The 22889-nt window shown below is 57.9% G+C and overlaps 1 protein-coding gene across 1 annotated transcript; it reads right to left on the bottom strand.

Annotated features, from left to right (window-relative positions):
- On the bottom strand, positions 1 to 21732 carry TTC34 (tetratricopeptide repeat domain 34). The gene is made up of 8 exons (XM_036871042.1): positions 20952 to 21732; positions 12403 to 13249; positions 10747 to 10972; positions 9426 to 9630; positions 8387 to 8553; positions 4364 to 4634; positions 3365 to 3579; positions 1 to 528 (listed from the first exon to the last, which is right to left on the bottom strand). Exons 1-8 carry the CDS (start codon positions 21730 to 21732, stop codon positions 1 to 3), a joined length of 3240 nt encoding a protein of 1079 aa, XP_036726937.1.
- Between the last annotated feature and the right edge of the window lie 1157 nt (positions 21733 to 22889).

The raw sequence follows: 22889 nt of genomic DNA on the forward strand, positions 1-22889 counted from the left end.
TCAGTGGAGCCGGCAGCCCGAGGACGCCTCCCTCCGGATTCTCGCCTTCAGTCTCTTCAGGCCGCTGTGCTCCGGGTCCACCAGGAGGCCGCCCTCGGCCGCCGTCCAGGCCTCTGTGTAGCGCTGCTCGTCTAGGCAGTGCTGGGCCCTGCACAGGAGCGCGTGGGCAGCGGGGGCCCGGCCTGGCCGCTGCCACAGGTTGCTCTGGGCTAGGGCGGGCGCCAGCCTGAGGGCCTGGGCAAAGGCCCCGGCAGCCCCGGCCTCGTCCCCCAGGCTCAGAAGCAGGCGGCCCTGGGAGCAGAAGTCCTCCGTCCGTGCCTGGAGGTCACCGTCCCCTGAACCCTCTCGGAGCACGTGGTCCAGGTCCCCGAGTGCCCGGCCAAACTCCTGTAGCTCGGCTAGGCAGGCAGCCCGCCGGCGCAGGTGACAGGCGCTACTGCCACCCGCCAGGACGGCCAGTGAGCAGTAGCCCAGCGCCTGGCCGGGCCGCCCTGAGTTCATGAGGGTGTCAGCCTCCTGGGCTGCGGCCTGCACAGACAGGACGGAGGGAGGGAGGTCAGGTCAACCCAGAACGCCGAAGGCCCCTCACGGGCTGACCGCTGCTTGTTCCCCAGGCAGAAGCCGCCCGCTCCCTCTGGAAGCGGTGGAGGCACAGGGCACAGGCCACCCGCTGCAATCCCTCCACCCTGCAAGCTCTCCCGCAGGCAGGCCCTGCTCAGAAGGCGTCCTCCCCCTTCTCACAGCCCTACCGCCCCACCTGCGGCCCAGCTTCTCTTACCTGGGTGACCTCCTCCCCTCCCTCCCCTTCCCTCTGCTCTTCCCAGCAAAGCCACCTCCGCAACAGGCCCCCCCACCCTCCCGAGGCTGCCCTGGCCCCGAGGACACCGGCAAACGCCGCCTCTGCTCAGCCTGCTCCTCGAGCCTCCCCCGCGCCCCGGGCCAGAAAAGCAGGGTCTGCTTTGCGCTACTGTGCTTCTCACTTTGCTAACCAACGAGCTGCTCCCGCAGGCCCTGTGGAGCCAGAGTCAAGGCCAGGGACACACTCTCCGGGCGCCCCCTGCACTGCCAGCGCCTGCCAGCATGGCCCAGGGGCTGGGGTTGTGTCTGCTCCCCTGGGACGGGCAGAGCGGGGCGTGCAGGAGGGCTGTGGTGGACCCAGCCTCATTCTCGCTGGATGCTGTAGGGCAAGGCCAGAGATCAGAGGGCGCTGTCCACCCTAGCACTTCTCTCCCCGGGGACTGCTGGATTGAGTCCCCCGCTGCCCCCGTCTGGATGGCGCAGCCCCGAGGGCCGATGCCTCTCCTCTGCCCCCCAGGCTCACTCTCCTTTTCTGAGTGTGACTGAAGCCCACTCTCCAAACCTGCCAGAACGCCTTACCTCTTCCCCCGAACTGCCCTGGGTAAATCCGCCTGCCCATTCGGCTCCTCCTGCCCCCAAGAACCCACAGTGGCTCCCCACGGACTGAAGGGGCATATTCCAGACCCTCCCTCTCCTGCTGACCCTCCCTCTTCCACGCAGCCAGGTGGTAGCAACGCCCCCGCTCCCCGCCTGTCCCCAGGAGAGCACAGGGCACCCGGCACCGGCGGGGTGAACGCGTGGTCCTGTCTTCCCACCAGCCCGACCGCGCACACAGGCTGGCGGGCGGCCGGAGCCCGGGCTGGAGCCAGCTCGGCCCTGCTGTGCGACGCGGACCGGCGACCCGTCCTTTCCGTGCAGCGCCCTCCCCACGGGTTCTGCGTGGTCCCCCCGGAGCTGGAGAGAAGCGTGGAGCCACCGGCCGCGCAGCCGTACTATCGCCGGAAACGGGGCGCCACTACTTCCGTCTCACTTCCGGGTCGGCCCTCGTTGCCATGCCACGGCCCAACGTCGAGCGAATTCTGGCGGCACCGAATCTGGGCTCCAGGCGGCCCTGCCTAGTGCTCTCCTCCGGGCCCAGCCCGTCGTTTGAACTCAGAGACAGAGCTCTGCCCAGCCCCGCCTTGTGAACTCAGAGACCCTCACCTAGCTCCCCCCTCCCAGCTTAGAGCCCCCCTGCCCCCACCTCAAGGCTCTGAGACCCCAGCCAGGCCCCCTCCTCCGACATCCCCGGGCTCCGCGGCCGCTCCTCTGAGTTCTAGGCCTTGTTAACACGCTCCTTGGCCCCCTCAGCCCTACGAGGGCTGTCCCCCCTGCATGACCCTACGAGGGCTGTCCCCGCTGCATGACCCATTGCTCGCTTCGCTCCTTCCGTCCCTAATGCTCATTTAGCCACCTCCCCTACTGACTCCCTCGTTGAAACACCTAGTGCGGTGTTTGTTTTCCTGAAGGACCCTGAGTGATAGAGCCCACGGAAGCATAAGGAGGGGAAATACTTGCCCCAGGCCGCGCAGGGGTTTGATTCACCGGCTGATGCTTTTGGCCCCTCCCCACTCCAACCTGCTGGTCCCTTCACTGCCCGCCCCCACCAAAAAAAAAAAAAAGGTTAAATTCAGCCACTGCAGGGAAATCCACTCTGCAGTGTTCATTCCCCCAGTCCTGCCTCTCCTGCTCCTGCCTCCAGCAGGTGAAGGGAATAAGGTGGCCAGACCAGAATGGAGGACACCCTTCCCTCTGCCCCCCACCCCAAGCCCCTCCTCCTGCACGCCACACCAGCTGCATTTTGCCCACCTGTTTCCTGAACACTCTGAGATCCTTCCTGCCTCCAGGCTTTTGCCTTGGCCTGTCGCCATTGTAGTCTCACCTCCAGGGCCGCCTCGAAGCCCCACTCCCTGTCTCAGGGTCTTCCTTACACTTTCACCCCCTGAAGTGAACTCCCCCTCCCCCCAAACGGTCCCCCGCTAAGTTGCCAGGGCCACAGTGCAGGCAGCGGCTCCACCCGGGGCCTGGTGGAAGGTGCTCTTTGTTCTTGTCAGATGAGCAGTGGAACAGTCACCCACCCAGAGGGGCAGCAGCCCCAGCCCAGCATGCCTTCAGGGTCCCTCTCAGCTCCCCAGGGGCAGGAGCCGGCCCGCCACCCACGCGCTCACTGGGAGGGACACGCCTCTCCTGGCCCGACCTGGGGGTTGGGGTGGGCTTCCAACGAGGGCCAGGTGTGCCTGCCTGGCTCAGTCGGGCTCTGCGGATGGGGTCCCCTCCCTCTCTCTGACCCCGACTCAGCTGTGGCTTGTACGCCTCATGTAAAGAAGCCCTGAGGTCTCTGGGGGTGTCAGGGCTTGAGCTGGCTAGATCCGGGTGCCTCCCGCTTGAACCTCCATCCCACCCCACGTCCAGGTGAGATCAGGCGCACGGGGAGTTCAGCACTACCCAGAGCCCCGGGCCGGGGGGTCTCCGACCTGAGGTGCTGGAGAGGGGCTGGGCTGGGGCCTCCGTGGGGTGCTGCGCCCACCTGGGCGAGGCTCTGCCTCTCCGAGGCCTCCAGGAGATGCAGCAGGAAGCTGAGGTCCTGGGCGTCTGTCTCTGCCAGACGCTGCAGGTCCTGTGTGGCGGCCGGCACATCACCCTTCTTGAGCCGGAGCAGGCCACGCCGGGCCCGGGCCGCCTCTGATGCAGGGGCGAGGTGCAGGACTTTTTGCAGGCGGGCGCCAGCCTCCTCAAAGCTGCCTGTCAGGGATTGGGGAAGGACAGTCAGCGTGGGGCTGGGGCAGGGGGGCCACTGGGAAGCCCAGTTCAGCCTTTCTTGGGGCTGGCTCTGGGAGTGGCTGGCTGATGGAGGGGCTCAGCACCAGAAGGAAGGAGCAGGGAGCGGAGGGGCACGGTGACGCCATGTCGCTCACACGGACTCACCTGGTGACCCAGCCCCTCGACTTGGGGGCGGTCACTAAACTCTTCGGCCCCCCTGGTGGGGTAGCAGGACTCTAAGCCCCCTCACCGTGGTCCCTGCAAGGACCTGCTCTCTCTCCTGAGCGGGGCCGCCTGGGGTTAGAGCAGCCCCGGAGGCCCTGAAGGCCTTGGTGGGGGCATCTCACAGGCTTGGAGGTGACGATGACAGGCCCGCGAAACGCAGGCTGCAGAGAGGTCTCCCCTTTCAAATTAGTGCCGAAATATTTTCAAGATTTTGCAGGAAAGACCGACACATGTGGGCCTGAGACAATCTCACCTAGAAAAGGGCACTCGATAAACAGCTGCTGAATAAATGCATGAGTTAATGAGGGGCCTGAGCATCTAAGCCTTTTACGAAACCCCAAATCACTCCTTTGTCTCATCTCCCAGTGGGCAAAGCCACACAGAGGACCCATACGGGGACCAGGTCCTGGGATTCAGGGTGGAGGGGAACTTAGAAGCCATTGAGCCCTGAGTCTCTTTCTCCCATTTTACAGAAAAGGATCCAGGGATGGGAGGAGGAGGGACAGATGCCCACGTTCTTCATGTCTGGGCCGACACATACCCACTGCAGCCAGCACGTCTGCCAGGAGGATGTGCCAGCTGGGCTGCCCGGCATCGATTTCGATCAGTGCTTCCCCCGCGGCCAGGAGGCTCTGGGCGTCCTCGTTGCTCAGGCGGGCCCCTGTGTCCGGCAGCTGGATCAAGAGGGCCCGGCAGCGGGATGAGAGGCCCTGCGTGATGAGGGCCTGGACCTCTGGCTTCAGAGAGCGGATCTCAGGGACCGCCGTTCTTGGGCTGAGCTTCAGAGCCGAGAGGATGTCGTCCACAGCCTCCTGCAAGGGGAGGAGGGCAGGGTGGGTGGCAGAAGTGGTCCCAGCTGGGTATCTGTCGTGTTCCTCTTGGTGCCGGGTGTTGGGGACACCAGAACGGGCAGATGGCCCAGCTCCTGCCCTCCCACCGTGGGGTGGGAGTGGGGGTCAGCCAACATGAGGGCCCGTATGGTGAGCATTCAAGGAGGGCGTGGTGAAACTGAGGCAAGCGTGTCAGAGTTCTGGACGGGGGAAACGGTCTGGAACCCTGGAAGGGCCACACTGATAAAGAACCCGCTATGGCACAGAGGTTCGCTTGGGCTGGTACCAGAAGGGCCATGGGCCAGGGGCTGAGTCTGCAGCTTGGAGTGGCGGGGGAGGAGTCTGGAGGCCCTGACTGTGCTGTGGAAGCACACGAAGCCGGGGGGAGGCTGGGCCCCGTCAGGAGAGCCTTGACCCTGGTGAGTCATTTGCATCTGACCTCTGACCTGGCCAACAGTCGGCAGCCATGGAGTCACCTTCAGGTCCAGCCTCCTATTGGTTTTCTAGGTGTCTTTTGTTTTTTTTCCCTCCCTTTCTGCCTTCTTTTGGGTAAATAGAATAGTTTTAGTATTTTATTTTAGTTCCTCCATTGGCCTTTTAACTCTGCCTCTCTAACATTTTTTGGCAGTTGTCCCATAAGGTGACAATATGTACCTTTATTTTTTATTTTTTGGCCCTGCTCTGTGGCATGTGGGATCTTAATTCCCTGACCAGGGATCAAACCCGTGCCTCCTGCAGTGGAAGCGCGGAGTCTTAACCCCTGGACTGCTGGGGAAGTCCCCACAAGATGTATCTTTAAAGACACCATTCCATTGTCTTCTGGCTTCCATTGTTTCTATGACAAGTCAGTCATTTTTTCATACTGCTGTATGTAATGTTTCTTTTTCCCACTGGCTGCCTTGAATATGTTCTCTTTATCTTTTGTTTTCAGAAATTTGATCAAGGTGTGCCTAGGTGTGGTTCTTTTTGTGTTTATCATCTTGGGATTTGTTGAGCTTCTTGGAAAAGTTTCTGCCATTATTTCTTCAAATACATATACATATACATATATACATACATGCATATATTTTTGCCCCATTCTTTCTCCTCTGGGACTATAGTTATACATATACTGGACTGCTTGAAATCATCCCAGAGGTCATTGAAGCTCTCTTCACTAAAAAAAATCCTTTCCCCCCCTCTGTTCTTCAGACAGGATAATTTGTATTGGTCCATCTTCAATTTTACTGACCGTTTCTTTGGCAGTTTCCAACCAGCTGTTAAGCACATCCGGTAAATTTAAAAGTTTAGATATACTTTTCAGCTCCAGAATTTCCACTTGATTCTTCTCTATAGTTTCCATTTCTCTGCTAGGATTCCCCATCTGTTCACTCACTATGAAAAAATTATCCTTGAAGTTCTTCACATGTTTACAATCACTGTTTTAACATCCTTGTATGCTAATTCCAGCATCTGAGCCATCTTGAGGTGGCTGTTCAAGATCAAGATCTGTTTCTATTGAGTACTTAGTTTCCTTATTATTGGTCACATTTCCCGGTTCTCTGTGTGTCTAGCAGTTTTTGATTTTGGGCTGGACGTTGTGGATGGCACATTGTAGAGAGTCTGGACTATGTCACCCTCTCATAAAGGAGGTTGTGTTTTATTCTGGTGGGTCATTTTGGTTCTGCTAGACTTGGTTTTGTTCCTTGTGAGGGCAGGTCCATTTCAGTTTTGAACTTAGTCCTAAGATATGACCTTTACTTAGGGTGTGGTCTCAGCTAAGTGCCCCAAGGTATTCAGAAAGGTCTCTGCTCTGGTAAGGTCAGAATTCCAACATCTCCTGCCACGGGTGAGCTCTGCTGGGCCCCTGCATGTGCAGCCCAGACTCAGACAAGAACCACTTGGAATCCCATGAAGACTTCTCTGCACAGCCCCATGTTCTCCGTCGCCTTTCCTTGCAAATTCCAGCTACTGCAGCAGCCTGGAACCCCAGCCTCTGCCTCCTCAGCTCAGCAAGCTGACTGCCCCACCTCCTTGTGCAGTAACAGGAAAGCCTCCCCAGGCAGAAAGGTTATCGTGGGGCTCCCCTGTGACTCCCCTGGTGTGGTTGCCCTTTCCTCCGGGACGGCCGTTCTCCACTGCCTGTGTTCAGGGCCCGAAGACAGTTGTCATGCATTTTATCCAGATACTTTGTTTTCAGCAGCCCAGTACCAGTTACCCTCTCCTAGCCAGCACTGCAAGTTTGCCCAGATACTTTTAAAGTCCAGGGATGGGGTTCTCCTGGAGCAGGTGTGTGGGGGATGAAGGTCTTGGAGAGACAGAGCCCTCAGATGGGTGGATGGAAAGACGGTCCTCTCCGATCCTTCCTACCCTATGACCGGGGCCCTGCGTGACCCTGGTGCTGGCCAGTGGTGAACCTGATCAGCTGGGAAAGTCCGGTTCTGTGCTGACTCATGGGGATCCCAGCTGCCACATATGGAGCCCTCATTAGGGGCCAGGCACCACGCTGAGTATCTGACAGCATCGAATAAGCAACCCCCTCAAGGCTGAGCAATGATGGCCTTGAACAAGCACCCCCCCCCCCCCCCCTTATTTTACTGATGTTGAAACAAGGCTCAGAGATGTTACAGGACTTGCTCAGAAAGTTAGGGGAGGGGGAGCAGGGTTCTGGATTCTGGACCCCGGCAGGCTGGCTCAGAGCTCCTCTCTTGGTGAAGGGCCAGAGGGTGTGTGGGTGCTTGGCCGCAGCCCATCTCCAGGAGGAGGAAGTTCATGGGTGTGACGATGTGGGGTTGCCCCTGCTCCCTCATCCTGACTCACAGACATCCAGGCTGACTTTCCCTGCCGCCCTGGACAGAGCGGCAGGAGGGATGTTTCTGAGGCACCTCTTGGAGGAGTTGCTGGCATGTTGAGATCACCCAGGGGTGGGTTTCCAAGAGGTCCGCCTAATGCAGTAGGGCCCTCCTGGTTGAATCCCGTCTCTGTTTAATGGGCTTGTCCCTGAGAACTACAGGTGCCTTCCCAGCACAGGAAGGGGCCTGCAGAGGGTTGGGCTCCCAAGCACAAGTGTGTGCCCAGCTGGAACAGGAATCAGGCTGCCAGTGCCCTTGGGGGAAACACAGACACCCTGACAGGCAGAAGCACCATCTTGAGATGCTGTCATCCCAGTGGCATCTTGGATAATTTTTCCTTGTCTCCTGTACTGGGCTGTACTTTGGCCCAGCGAAGCATCAGGGCAGACAATCGATTTCAGTTATTCACCAGTGACATTGCTCTTGGCTGCAGAGTGCCCTTGTCCAGGGCTGTTTGTTTGTGGCTGCACGTCTTCCCTTTGGAAAGTACCTGCCCTGGGCCTGCAAGGGACTGCTTCCCACCCCTGCCCCTGCACGCTGACCACCCAAACCCACAGGCCCTGTGTAGACAGCACAGAGTGGCACCCAAGGGGGCAGCGGAGGTCTCATTACTGTAAGGTGGGGGACCCCCTAGTACTCCTGAGGCTTTGCACATCAATCCATGCTGACTGAAGCCGGGGGGGGGGCACGGGGACTCTGCAGATGGAAGGGAAAGACTCCCCCGAACCGGGGATGTGATGGTGAGGCTCCCGTGAGCCCCAGTGCAGGCGGGGTTTTGATGGATGACTGACGCTCAGACGGCCTGGCCCTGCTTCCTCTCTCCGGGGGGGCTGAGCAGGAGGGCAGCGCCTCCCCTGGGCGCCCCCACTTGCCCAGCCCCAGGTGGGGAGGGTGGGCCCGTACCTTCTGCTGGTCCAGCGCCAGGTGCAAGAGCGCCCGTCCGCACAGCGCCTGCACGTTCCTCGGCTCAGCCCTTAGCACGGAGGTGAAGTCGAACATGGCCGTCTTCTTCTGGCCCAGGAACCCGTAACAGCGGGCGCGGGCCAGCAGGGACTCACTCGCCTGACTCCCTGGAGGAAGCGGGTGTGGCGTCAGGATGCGACCTCGGCTGGGCACGGCCAGGTTCAGCGTGTCTGCCCTCATCCAGGAGTTACTAGCCCTGTCCTGGTGCTCTAAGGGGCAGGGGAGGGGGTGCGGCAGCTTTGGGGTCACCTAGGGAGCTCACAGACTGCTGGGCACCACCACACACCAGGCAGCAGCAGTGTGGATTGATCCGGGGGCCCTGGCTGAGGGACACGGGGAGCTCAGCCAGGAGGGGTGGCATCTGGGAGGGTTGGTGGACAGTCCGAGGGGGCTTCTGAGAGGAGGGGGCACTGCAGCTGCATCTGAAGCGAGGGCAGGGGAGGGGCGGGGGTGGGGGGAAGGGTCCACGGGGCAGGTCACAGAATGGCTGCAGCCGTGAAGGTGCCAGGCTGAGAAGGCCCAACTCTTTGACCCTCCTGCGCCTAGGGCAGGGCGCGGTGGGTGGGCTGGGCGAGCGGGGAGACCAGGCGCGCACACACAGAGCTGCCCCCGCTATTCCTAAGAAGGGCTTCGGGGGGTGGGGCGCTCATCCCCCACGGATGGAGGGAGAGGGGTTGAGCTGGGAGAAGGGCCTCAGCTGAGTCTGGCCCTCCCACCCTCAGGGCCCTGGGTGTGTGCGATGGCGGCCCAGGATTCAGGAGAGGGTCCCAGCTCAGGTCCCAGCTGGTTGGGCCCTCTCCTAGGCGTTAACGCGCTTGCTGCAGTGAATGGCCCGGGAGAACGCCACACCCCTGAGCCAAGCACATGCTCAGACTCCCTGGTGCCTGACCACACCCCCTCCCCACATGCCAGAGGCTCCCCTTGCCCCCAGGCACCTGGCACAGGGTAGGGGCCCCGGGGGTACGAGGGCGGCTCCTACCTGCAGCAAAGATGGCCAGAGAGAGGTAGGCGATGGCCTCCCTGGTGTGGGCCCTGCCCTCGGCGCCGCCCGGTTGTGCCTGCAGGATGGCCAGGGCCCTCGCGTGGCAGTGGTCCTGCAGCAGCTGGCGGTCCTCGTGGCGGAAGACGTCCAGGGTGGGCTGGAGGCAGGCTGTGTCTCCAGACTGGACCACCTTCTTCACCAGCTGCAGGGGCAGGGGCGTCACCACCGGTCCTCCCTGTGCCCCAGGCCAGACCACTCCACCCCCATCCTCCGTGCAGGGGTGTGGCTCAGGGATGCAGCCCGCAGGGGCGTGGCTCGCGGGGGGCGTGGCTCGTGGGGGCAGGGACTACGGGTTGCCAGAGCTGAGCACAGGGAAAACTGGGTCGGGAGGTGTGGGCCCCGCTCTGGGCTGCTCCTCTGCTGAGTGTCAGGATCTGGGGAGGGGCGGTCCCAGTGTCCCTGAGCCGCGCCTCCTTCTCGGCGACATGGAGACCTCGCCTCACGGGCCCACGCGCCACAGGTCTGAGAAATTTGGGGAAAGGGGGCTTTCCAGTCGTAAAGTGACAGAGGGCCCAGGGAGTCCTTCAGAAGGTGCAGAGCAAAAGCCCTGGAGTCAGTCCCTGCTCTGGGAGGAGCGAGACCCTCGGGGAGACAGATCTTCGCAGAGGCGTGCCCGACGCTGCCCTGGCTGGCTGCACCTGTGCGGACGCCGGTCCCAGAGCATCCTTCCCTCCCACCCCTACGGCCCAGCGCAGGGAGACCAGAACCCAGACCAGGCCAGAGCGGAAGGGGGACGCTGACAGGCCCCACAGCCCTGCCCCAAAGCCTGAATCATCTTCCGCCGCGTTCCCACGGGAAGCCCTCATAACACCTGAGGGAGGGGAGGCAAGCAGGGCTTGAGGGCCTGGGGGCGCCTCTGCTCGTTCCCTCCCCGGGACAGGGTCACCTCCAAGCCTAGTTTACGTGGGAGATTTGGGACTAAGCTCTGCTTACACTCAGCTCATGGCCCTTTTTCTTCATAACACAAGAAAGGCAAATACAGAGCATCACTGCATGCTGGAGACCTGCTGGGCCCTGGGGTACCTGCCGCAGCTAATTCTCATGAGAACCTGAAAGACCGGGGCACAGATGAGGAGACTGAGGGTCAGAGAGGTGAGGCACCTGCTGAAGGCGGCAGAACCGGGGCTGGGACAAGCTTTGCCTGTTCTCAAGTCTGGGCTGCAGGGTGTTGAGCGAGGGCCGGTGGAGGCCTGGTGCCCTCCGCAGAGCTATGCCCTGTTTCCATCTGCCCTGCTGTGGCCCACCGGGGCCCCCTCACCTGGCTGGCATCATAGGAGAAGCCCCTCCGGAGCTGCAGCAGGGCCAGCCGCACCAGCACAGGGGTCGCCTGAGGCCTTCGCGAGAGGGCCACCAGCAGGGCCTTGTGGGCGTCGTCCAGGCGGCCCAGGCGGTACAGGGCATCGGCTGCCAGGAGGCGCGAAGCCTCGTCCTCCGTGTCCAGCTCCATCAGGAGCACAGCCAGCTGGTACACGCCACGGGCGTCCCTGCGGAGAGAGCAGCTGGGCGAGGGCTGGCCCTCCCCTACACCCCTTTCACCTGCCCAGGGAGGCAGGCTGCAGGCAAATCCTATCCCCTGCACCTGGTCCAGGCGGCGCCCTTCCCGCTGGACCTCCGAGACCAGGCTCCTGCTGGAAGGACCCTCGTGTCGTCCCCAGAGTGCACGGCTGCCCTTTCCGACATACAGCCCTTGGCCCTCACCCCCCATTCTCCCCCACCCCGTAGGGCGGGCCTTTTACAGGAGAGAAATCGAGGCTGTATGCTGACCCCCAGCCAAGCCTGCCTTAGTTTTCTTTTCTGCAAAAGCAGCATAAAAATGCTGGCCTTGCAGGGCTCAGGGGCGCCGTAGGCAGAGCTCGATAACACCCAGGCTGCGCTTGGAATGATCCCGGCGCCCTCTTGGGAGTGAGAAGGAGCTCCCACTGGGAGAAGGGGCCAGAGCCTCAAATTTGACAGTTCCCAGAGAGAAAAGATAGAAAGGGCCCCAAATCTCTTACAAGAAAGTTCCTCCTCACCATCAAATCAAAGCAATGCAAATTAAGGAACTAGGGGGCTGAGGAATCCTGAGTGCGTGAGTGCCTGTGCCTGCGTGCGTGCGCGCGCGTGCGTGTAGGGGCGAGGGGGCTGACGTCAAACATGCCCCCCCCCCAGGGACCCCTCAGCTCAGTGCTTTTAGCTTTGCTAAAACACCTTCCTGCCACCTCCCAGCTACCAGAGAAATGCAAGTCAAAAGAGCTGCAGGTTCACCCACTGGGCTGGCAAAGAATTTTGCGAAAGGAGCACGAGGGCTGGAGCGTGTGGACTGATGGGCAGGTGGGCAGCTCCGAAGTCAAGGGCCTCACGGGGGCTGTGTTGTCTGACCCAGGAGCTCCACCTCTGTCTCCATCTGCAGCGCAGAACATTGCATAGGCTGGAGGTTACCCGGGATGCGTTATAACTAAGAGCAGACATACTGGAGTGCCCGAAGGATCGATGGCACATTCACAGGATGAGCTATGGGGCTGCCCAAGAAACGTATCTAGTGACCAAAGAAGTGTTCATGATCTAGGGAGTAAAAAAGGTGGGATGCATTTGCACATAGAGCACAAATTCAGTTTCGTGGACTCTATTTTATATGCACAAGGAGAAACAACAAGGAAATGTAACAGTGGGATGACACGTAAGTTCTATTTTTTCATTCCCATTTTTGCGTTTCTAATTTTCTTTGACAACTAAGTCCATAATGCATCCTGCCCTTTGGGACCGAGGGTCCTAAGATCCGGGCCCCGGAGCTAAATCTGCCACCAAAGCTTTAGGGAAATCACCTAGCAGCTCCCTGCCTCAGTTTACTGTAAGGTGGTAGGAAACACACCGCGACTAACTTGGGGGAGACCAGGATGAAGCAGCAGCCCCAGGCGTGCGCGGGTCTAGTTTTTACCCTTCCTGCGCAGCGCGGCTGTCGGTCTCCGCAGCGTCGCTCCTGCGGCCCGGCCCGCTCTCGGATGCCGGCTCCGGCCTCCGCTGCAGCATCCTGCGGCCCTCCTCCCGCAGCACGGTCATTAGCAGCCCCAGCTGGTTCCAGGGCACGTAGGCCTTGGTGACAAGCAGAGCTTCCTCGGGCCGCAGGCGGCAGGCGGTGACATAGTCCAGCGCGCCCAGGAACGCACTGCCCGCCAGCACCCGCAGCAGGCCGCGGCCGCACAGGGCTCGCACGCAGCTGCCAGGGTGCGGCGGCCCCAGCTCCACCACCGCCTGGAAGTCCTCCCGGGCGCGCCCCGCGTCGCCGGCGTGCAGCGCGCAGAAGCCGCGCAGCGCCAGCAGGGGCGCGCGGTCCCCGGCCCGGTCCCGCGCACGGTCCCCGGTGCGCCAGGGCCGCAGCAAGCGCTCGCACAGAGCCCGAGCGCCCACCGCGTCCCCCCGCAGCAGCAGGCACTCGGCCAGCCTGGTGCCCAGTGCCGGGCGCGCCCCGGGCGGTGCCACGCGCCACAGGACCCGGAGCGCGCGGGTCACCGGGGCCAGCAGCTCGCGGCCCGAGTCCTCGCGGAGCTCGGGGCGGCTCCGCACGGTCTCCTGGAAGCGCGCGAAGCCTACGTCCGCGGCCTCCTGCACCTGCGCCCGCAGACGCTCCCGGTCCCCGGCCGAGAGCACGGCCTCTAACTGCCTCCGCGCTCCTGAGGGCCTCTCGCAGAAGGCCTCGTGCAGGTCCTGAAGGAGGTCCTGGGCCCCGCTGTCCAGGAGGAAGGTCGCGGCAGCGCGGGTGACCAGCAGGGTGGCCCGACGCTCACCTGCGGAGAGAACAGAGGTGTTGGTCCTGCCTGTTGGGCCACGTCCTCCAGGGGAGCCACCTGCAGACCCCAGCCCTCCAGTGCTGGGACCGTCTGAAGCGTCTCACGGCGATTCCCTTGAGTCTCCCAGAAGCCCAGGACATGGCACCGGAAGGATGAGTGCTGGCAGGAGGCCCTAAGCCCGTCAGGGACAGAGCAGGCTCAGAAGGGGGGAACCAGGGTGGGCCTCCCCAGCGCTGCTCGCCACGTGGGGTCAAAGCCAGCCCAGCCGCTCTGGACATTTCGTCACAACACCCCTGGCACTTTCAGTGATGGATTTTAGGGCTGAGTTCCCTCTTCTGAGAGCAACCCCACCCCACCCCTGCTCCCCCAGGTCAGAGCTGAGGTTCTGAGCCTGTGACGGTTTAGGGGCCAGGTGTCACTGCAGCACCTTTGTTTCATGCCTTCTTCGGCTACAGTGGGACCCAGTGCCTCCCTCTTTGAAATGAGATCCCCCGTCAGGTTCCGGAAAGACGGATGATGCACCCAATGCCGCTTAAAGAGCGGGGGACGTGGGGATTTACTGCATCTTGCCGTGCCTCAGCTTCCTTTTCTGCTTTATAGTGGGAGTGAGGATGGTCTCCATTCACAGGGCTGCGAGGACTGAATGGATTAATGTGTGTCCAGGCCTGGAACCAGGGCTGGTGGGTGGCGCCACTCAGTGAGCTTTCCCATCAGCAGCGGCCTCACCTCCACCGGCCCTAGACTTTGTATCCAAGCAGCGTAAACATGCTTGTGTGAATGGGGGCTTTCCGACTGGTAAAGAAAGCCAAGCCACCCCATCCCTGCCAGGCAGGTGCATGCCGTTGAAAGAATCACAGAAAACTCAGTGCTGGTAGGAGCTCAAGGTCATGGGTGCCCACCCTTATAGTATTATAGGTCAGGAAAGTGCTGCTGGGGATGGGAGTTCTCAGGGCCCGGCGAGTCACAATGCTGGGGCACTGAACCTCCACTTCAGTGCCTTTTGCACGGACTCCTTCAGAACTTCTCCTTATAACCTAACTCAATAGCCGCAACAGTAATAATCCTTTACACTGAAACAGGAGAGGGCAAATAACCTTCACGTCTGCACGGAAGCAAAGTTGCTGCTGCCCTGCCCTGTTGCCATTGTGGGTAAGTGTCACAACACAGCACATAGCCAAGTAAAAGAAGCATCTTGCACCCTGAGATCAACCAACCAATCAACAACAAGGTCACCCAGTCTAGTCCTGGTGGCCAAATTTAAAGAAACTTTGAGACTTCCCTGTCATTTACTAAGTCCTGAAGAAAACACCTGTATCCCTGATTTTTGCAATAGTTCGTGGATCCTAGGGAGTTGCAGCAGACGGAGAGCTCATGGGGCCTGGGGGGCCGGTTATTATTTACCCGCATGGAAGTGTGTTCTCTGCTCTGTTTCTGAGACTCCAGTTGCACACATTAAACTTCCAGATATTGTCTCATAGGTCACCAAGGTTCTGCTCATCTTCCTTCTGTTTTTCCTATTGAATACTTTCTACTCTATCTCAAGTTCACTGGCTCTTTTGCTGTCTCCAATCTGCTCTGAATTTTTCATTTCAGTTGTGTTTTTCAGTTCTAGAATCTCCATTTGGTTCTTTTTTTTTTTTTATAGTTCCCACCTATCTACTGAGATTCCACAACTGTTCATTCACTATGACCATATTTTCCTTTAGTCCTTGAATATATTTATAACAGTTCCTTTAAAGTCCTTAGTCTGCTAATTTCAGCCCTGGGATCATCTTGAGGTCAGTTTCTGTTGACTTCTTTTTCTCCTGACTGTGGCTCACCTTTTATTTTCCTGTCTCTTTGTATGTCTAGTAATTTTTTAAATTGTACACTAGACATCTGGTTGATTCTCTGTAGAGACTCTGGGTTCAGTTGTGTTCCTCTGAAGAGAATTGAATTTTGCTTTAGCAGGCAGTTAAATTGGCTAGGATCAAACTCCAAATTCTCTGTCTTCTTTATCGGACAGCAGCTGAAATCTCCATTTAGTTCTTGCAGCTTCCAGTTGTTGCTTTTTCAGGCCACCCAGTCTCTCCCATGTGTGTATAGTTCAGTGGTCAGCCGAGAATTTAAGTGGATTTAATACACAGATTTGGGGTCTTACCTCCCTTCCCCCTTGAATGTGGCTCTCTCTTTTTCAGGATTTCCCTTCTAACTTTACAGTCACTTTTCTCATCCCCAACTTCTGTCACATGATATCTCAAGCCAGTAAAACGGCAACTTTCTGTCCTACATGGATAAAACATGGATTGAGGAGGCAAAAAGCTGCAAGCCTGCAAATCTTACCTTGTACAGTATTCATTTTTTAGGGGTCAGTCTCCAGTTTCTCCCTGCATTTGGTCACTGTTCGGTTGCCAAATATTTGCATTTTATATTTTGCCCCGATTTTATAGTTATATGTGGGACACACAGTTTAGTCCAGCTACTTCACCATTGTTGAAAGCCAGAATCTTTTATTGTTAGATTTAAAAATTTTGAAAATCTGGCGGTGGGGGAATATAAAATGCTATAATGCTACCCCACTGTTGTTTTAATTTTCATTTTCCTGATTGCTGGTTAAGGCTCATTTATTTAAAAAACCTTTCTTGCCAATCTGGTGGTAGAAAGTGGTGTCTCATTGTTTTAATTTGCATTTGTATCATTACTATGATGTTGAACATTTTCCGCACGTTTATTAGCCATCTGTGTTTTCTCTTTTGGGAAATGCATTTGCCAATTCTTGTACTGGATTTTTTTTTTTCCTTATGGATATGTAGGAATTCTTCAAATACTCTGGGTACTCATCTTTTGCCCACTGAATATTTTGCAAATATTTTCTTCTGTTGTGGATTCTCTTCTCATTTTCTATAGTTATGGGCAAAACAGAAGTTTAAAATTTTCAATTTAATCAAATGTATCAAATTTTTCTTTACTGTTTCCACTTTTTTTGTATCTTAAGAAGCCCAGCTGTACACAGAAGTCTTAAGATGTTCTCTCATATTTTCTCTTAGAAACTGTAAAACTTAGCTATTAACATGATTCACCTGGAATTTACTTTTTTTTGCATGGTTTGAGGTAGAGAATCAGCCCCATGCATTGGATAATGGTCCTCTTTTCCCCACAGATTTGCAATGCACACTCTCACATATTAAGTTCCAGACAAATATAGGTCTATTTCTAATCTCTCTTATTGATTTTATTAGTCTATCTATCCCTTAAGTCAATATCCTTCTGTATTGATTAACATAGCTTTGTATTAACTGGTAGAGAAAATCCTTGTACCACCACCTTCCTCTCCATCTTCTCCCGCTCCCCCACCCCCTCTCCCCCCTCCCCCTCCCCCTCTCCCCACTCTCCCCCCTCCCCCTCCCCTCCCCTCCCCCTCCCCTCCCCTCCCCCCCTCTCCCGCTCCCCTCCCCCTCTCTCCCCTCCCCTCTCTCCCCTCCCCATCTCTCCCCTCTCCCCTCCCCCTCCCCCCCTCTCCCTCCCCTCCCCCCTCTCCCCTCCCCTCCCCCTCTCTCCCCTCCCCTCCCCCTCTCTCCCTCCCCTCCCCTCTCTCCCCTCCCCCTTCCCTCTCTCCCCTCCCCTCCTCCTCTCTCCCCCTCCCCTCCCCCTCTCTCCCCTCCCCCTCCCCCTCTGCTCCTGCTCATTCTCCTTTGTCTTGTCTATTATTGGTACTTTTCTATTATAATATCAAGTGTTCCTATCAATGGACAGTAACTCTCTCTGCTTATATACGTATAATTTATTCTCTTTTAATAAAGTTTTATAGTGTTCTCCATTAAGTCATATGACTCACTGAAATAAATTATTTCCTTTTCCTACAGTAAATGGTGTATTTTAAAACCATAAAGTTTGCTAATACATACATATGGAAACTTAAAAAAAAAAGGTTCTGAAGAACCTAGGGGCAGGACAGGAATAAAGACGCAGACGTAGAGAATGGACTTGAGGACATGGGGAGGGGGAAGGGTAAGCTGGGACGAAGTGAGAGAGTGGCATGGACATATATACACTACCAAATGTAAAATAGATAGCTAGTGGGAAGCAGCTGCAGAGCACAGGGAGATCAGCTCGGTGCTTTGTGACCACCTAGAGGGATGGGATAGGGAGGGTGGGAGGGAGATGCAAGAGGGAGGAGATATGGGGATATATGTATACGTATAGCTGATTCAGTTTGTTATACAGCAGAAACTAACACACCACTGTAAAGCAATTATACTCCAATAAAGATGTTAAAAAAATAAAAAAATAAATCTAAAGAAACAAACAAAAAAACACAAAAAACCCCCCCATAAAGTTTCTATTTGTTGCTGGTGTCTATAAACATAAATACTTTTTGTATCTCCTGTTAAATTCTATTCCTATATCTAATACATTTTTGTTGTTTCTGTTGGGGTTTCTACATAGCTAATCATATTGTCTGAAATAATGGTTGCTTTATCTCTTCCTTTCTGGTCTTACATTTTTCCCCTCATTGCCTTGGCTAGCATCTCCAGAGCAATGATGGATAAATGGGGGAATGGGCAGCCGCCGTGTTCCTGATTCTAAAATATCACATTAAGTATGATATTTTGGTAGGTTTTGATAGATTTTATCTTCTGCAATTAAGTAAGCTTCCTTGTATTCCTGGTTGTTTACATTTTGGAGATGTTAAATATTATAAAATACTTTCCCCTGATTTATTGCAATGATAATATATTCTTTTTTCTTCCATTAATGAATGTAGTAAATTGTGTTATTACAGAAACATAAAACTATAAGTCTTGCATTATTTAACTCAGTTTTGGCTAAAGGATGCATCAAAAGCCAATGCTTTGACTCAGTATGCAGTTGTATCAGCTACTATTGCTGTGTAACAAGCTGCCACAAAACTTAGTGACTTAAAACAACAACCATTTCTATTTGTCTGTGCTTCTTCTTCAATTTGGGCTGAGCTGGCAGTTCTTCTGTTGGTCTTACCAGGGATCACTCCTGTGGCTGCGGCCACCTGGTGGCTCAACTGGGCAGGAGGGTGTAAGGTGGCCTCACTCACATGTCTGGGGCCCTGGTGTTGGCCGTGGGCTGAGCCTCCCTCTCTGTGTGTGCCCTCGTGGTTCACTAGTTAGCTTTCTTGCAGGGCACTGGGAATGTTGCAAGAGGAGGGAGGTGGGGCCTGGTCTCCAGAACCACAAGGCATCACTTCCACTATTTTTCTGCTGGTCCCAGCAAATCTCAAGGCCAAGTGAACTCTGTTTCCATGCTGGGCGGAGCTACAACCATGGCTCTGTCTCTCATCTACCCCAGTAGCTCTTAATGAGGAACCTTGAACGAACTGGAGATGGCTGCCCTGGGGACTTTCAGAGGATAAGCAGTCAGGGAACTGAGACCCCTGGGGGACGTGAGTTAAAGCTACTCTTGTTCTGTATCTTGTCCTCATACACTGAGTGTCCTTGTATGTCCACGTACTAAGAAGGGCTGAGCATATTCCCAAATATGGAAGGTTTTGTTCGATGTTTCCAAGGACTTTGGATAAGTAACCTGGAGATTAGAATGCATTTGTTATAGGAATCTACATTTGCAAAAAGTTTGTTACAGGAGAATTTATTTGTTCACATGGTAAGCCATGCTGGTGTGGGTGGGGATGATAAGGTGACTCCCAGTGACATAAGTGACTTTGTCCTAATGAACGCAGCGCTCCATAGTGAAGGCTCGCCTGTCCGCTTCAGAGCCCAGGCGGGACAGACAAGCTTCCTGCAGTCTCTGGGGGTGGGGGTGGGGAGCAGAGTTTTTCTAGAACACTGTTCCTCAAGGCTGCAGCCCTTTGGGGATTCTGGATTTCTGCAGGGGCTTTTCTGGCCATTAAAGTGGAAGACCCCCTCCGCCCCAGGGGTTGCTGAACGCCCCCAGCGCACAGGCCGCTGCATGTTTGTGCTTTGGGCACCAAGGGCCTCCTACTCGGGATTCTCTGCGACTCTAGCGTTTCTAGGTAATTTATAGCAGGAGGGTTTCAGGATATCTGGTCTGGCATATTTCCAGAAAGAAATTGGCCCGCTCAGTTTTCAGTTCTGTCTGGCCCCCCTCTCACCCTGGGGTTACCAACAGCCTCGTGGGACACACAGACACGCCCCACCCTCCACGTGGGCTCGGCTGAGGCAGCTGGGAGCTGGTGCAGCTCTTTATCTCGCACACACCCTCGCCACTGCCCTGCAGGCTCCTGAGTTTCCCCCTTCTTCCGTCCTCCTGTCCCCTTTGCTGGGCCCTTTTTTGGTGGGGAGCAGTGCGGTGGGCAGTTAGGAGCACCCGGGGGTCAAATCCCAGCTTCTGTGAACGCCCTGTGTGCCCCTGGCGGCCCCACGGGCACGTGGGGATGTGCCTGCACCTGCCTCCGAGGGTTGCTGTGTGGATGCGATGAAAATGCGTATCAAGCCCGCACAATGGGTCCGCCCGCTGAGTGAATGGCAGGCCCCCCGGCCCCCCACCTCTACGTGTCCGGCTGCCCCACTCTCTCCCGTGCTCCCTCCCGATCTAGACCTTGACTTTAAATCCCTTCCTTGTGTGGACGATCCCCAAACCCCTTCTTCAGACCAAGCCCGCACTCATCTCAAGGCTCATGTGTCCAGCTGCCTAATGACACGTCCACTTGAGGGGCCCAAGGGACACTTTTGGGGAGCGCTTAGCGGGTGACAACATTTTCAGGGCTTGATACACAGTTTCACTGAATCTGCACAGCAACCCTCAGAAGTGGGCGTGGCCACCACCTTCACCTGCGCACGGGGAGGTGGAGAGGCGGCAGGGAGCCGGGAGTGTGGCGGCAGGCTGGCGCGCAGCTCCGGGGTGCTCCCAACCACACGCCCCACTGCCCCCGCCCCCGCCGTGAAGGAGGACCCAGCGAAGGGGCCTGGCAGGAGCGGCATCTCAGACTGGGGGTGTCTCCAGCCCCTGATGCCCCCTTTCCCGTCCACTCCTCCCCGGCCTCTGCAATCCAGTTGCTGAAGGCGAACTCTTAAAATCATTGCTGATCCTTCTCTACGCCCCCGTCCTCTCCCCATCATTACATCTGGCCACAGTCTTGTCGTTTCTGTCTCAGTGATAACTCAGACCTGGACCGCGCCCCAGCCTCCAGCAGGTTCTGTTCTCAGTCTGGCCCCCATGGCACATTCAGCGCACAGCAGCCAGAGGAAACTTTAAAAATGCAAATCAGAGCACCTCACTCCACAGTTTAAAACCCTCCCATGGCTTCTTGCTGCCCTGAGGATAAAATCCAAAGTCTTTCAAGGCCAGGAGGGCTTAGCCACCGCTACTGTCTTTAGCGTCTCCTGGCTCCCTCTGCCCCCATCCCCGCCCCCCTGCCAGCCATTCTGGCTCCATTCAGTGGCAAGGAACCCCAAGTACTTTCTCACATTCTGTTTCTGCTGCCTGGAATCCTTCAGTCTCAGCTCAAATGACACCTCCTCCAAGAAGCCTTCCCTGACCATCAAGCTAGAGCAGCACCTCTTATAGTCCATTTTTCAAAGCACAGATTTTGTTTTGCTTCTTATCTTGGTGCTACATAAGGTCAGGGGTCTTTCTGTTTTGTCACTGTGGTGTCCCCAGCCCCAGCACAACTCCCACCCCCACCATAAGCAGGATTTAACCATGCAGTGAGGCGGTGGTGAGAGCAACCTTTGCCCCGGCCCTTAGGGGGTGTGGAGGGCACGCCTACCTTGGGGTCTGCTGCCCGCTGAGGCGGCCTCCAGGGCCCGGCTGCAGGCCGCCTGGCAGTCCTCATACCTGCCACCTTGGAGCAGGGCTTCGGGTGACGGGGTGTTGCTCCAGGTGCCCACAGGGTCCAGGGCTGCCAGGAGTCCCCGGCAGTCGGTCTCCCGCTGGCTGGCACCGTCCCCAGCCTCCTGGCATCCCGAGATGTAGTCCTGGAGGGTGCTGACCAGAGCGGGGAGGTAGGGCTGCTGGTGGGTGTGAACGAAGGCCACCATCCGGTCGGCGCTGGCCGCAAAGGCCTGGAGGTAGGCGGCCACCCCGGCGTCCACCCGCGTCCGGGACAGGACCCAGGCCAGGGCACGGGTCAGCCGCAGCTCCAGACTTTGCTGGGAGTGGGCGTCCAGCAGGGCCCCGCAGCGCTGCACCACCTCCCCGTGGTGCCCGTGGGCCAGCAGGCCCGCCAGGGAGTGCAGGGCTGCAGCTGGGTGGTCGGGGCAGAGGGTGGCCAGGAAGGCGCAGGCCAGGGTCCCCGTCAGAGAGACCACGGCCATGCCGTCCCAGTGGATGGCCGGGATCTGGCTGTCACCTCGGCACCAGGCCTCCAGCGTGGCCACCACGGGGGACCCCCGAGCCCCAGCCAGGGCAGCTCGGACGCTCCGCACGGCCGAGGGGGCGTGGCAGCTGAAGGCAGCCAGGTAGAAGGCGGTGGCCAGTGGTGTCTCCCCCAGGGCCAGGTGCCGGTCCGCCTGCCAGCAGAGGCAGGCTGCGAGCTCCTGGGCCGACATCACGCCCACACCTCAGATGGGCCCATGTCCGGTCCTCCCAGCACCTGGAGGGGGGAGCGTGGTTAGTGCGTGGGTGGCCGGCAGCCCACCTGCCCTACGGCCCCCCAGTCCTGCTCCAGAGAGGCCTCCTGCCCCTCCCCATGGAGACCCCAGGGTCAGCGCAGAGCCCCCGAGTGAAGGCAGGGTGGATTCAACCGTTAAGAGGCATTGGGGGTGCCTGCCTTGCAGGCGTCTCCATGGGGCTGGGGCACGCCTCCCAAGCCAGGCCCCCAGCTGGCTCTTTGCCTCTAGGCCTCTGCTTCCTCTTCTGCAGAATGGGGCCGTGACTCCGCTCAGCAATGGGCCCTCTGTGGACATCTGACCCCTGAGGATCCACGCAGGGAGGAGTTGGGTGGCCCTCACTCCACCTGCTGCCCCTCCCAGCACAGAGCCCCTCAGGAAGGGGGACGCCCTCCCATCAATCCAGCTCACACAGGCCTTCTCGACGCCTTCTCAGGGCTCTAAGTTTCTATTGTTCACCCAACCTCAGGACCACAGTGGTGCCCACCTCCCGCACGGGGGCAATGCGGAGGGGGGAAGCCGGTTGCTGGGGTGGTGAGGGGCACCTGGCCGGCTCTTGGGTGGCAGCGGGGAGCCACGATGGCCCAGGCCAGAGGGTCAGGTCTTGAGGTCAATTCCAGGACCAGCCCTGTCTCATGCCTCTCCCCGTCCCCAAACCTTCTGACCTGAAGAACCAATTGCTTGTGGCCCTTTCTCTCCTGGATCCCAAAGTGCCTGCAAACAAGCCCCCCACCCAATGTATGCTCTCCGACACACACTGAGACACAGACACACACACGAGTGTGCACACACACGCACGCACTCACACGCATGTGCACACACAGGCGCCCCCCAATGTGCAAACGCGCTCACACTCGCCTGTGCTCCGAGACTGTGCGGGGCGCGCGGGGAAGGGAAAGGCTCGAGCCACCACACCTGCTGGCGGCCGGGTGGAGGGGCGGTGGACGCGGCTCTGCCCGAGGGTCCGCGCGGCTGGGCTTCCAGAGGCGCCCACCGCCGCTGCGCCCGGGTCCGGAGGGCGGGTCCGTTTCCCGGGACACCGTCAACACCCCGGCGGCTCGGCGGCTCAGCGGCGCCCCCAGCGGCCAGGCGCGCCC

This window comes from Balaenoptera musculus, chromosome 1 (assembly GCF_009873245.2).
Source record: "Balaenoptera musculus isolate JJ_BM4_2016_0621 chromosome 1, mBalMus1.pri.v3, whole genome shotgun sequence".
In the NCBI taxonomy this organism is placed as follows: Eukaryota; Metazoa; Chordata; class Mammalia; order Artiodactyla; family Balaenopteridae; genus Balaenoptera; species Balaenoptera musculus.

Bases quoted from the DNA above. Each gene is read 5' to 3' on its own strand.
- TTC34 (XM_036871042.1), bottom strand. From the start codon at position 21,732: ATGTCGGCCCAGGAGCTCGCAGCCTGCCTCTGCTGGCAGGCGGACCGG. The intron at 13,250-20,951 runs GTAGGCGTGCCC...TTCTCTCCGCAG, and splicing joins AGCGGGCAGCAGACCCCAAG to GTGAGCGTCGGGCCACCCTG. The intron at 3,580-4,363 runs GTATGTGTCGGC...AATCCCTGACAG, and splicing joins AGACGTGCTGGCTGCAGTGG to GCAGCTTTGAGGAGGCTGGC.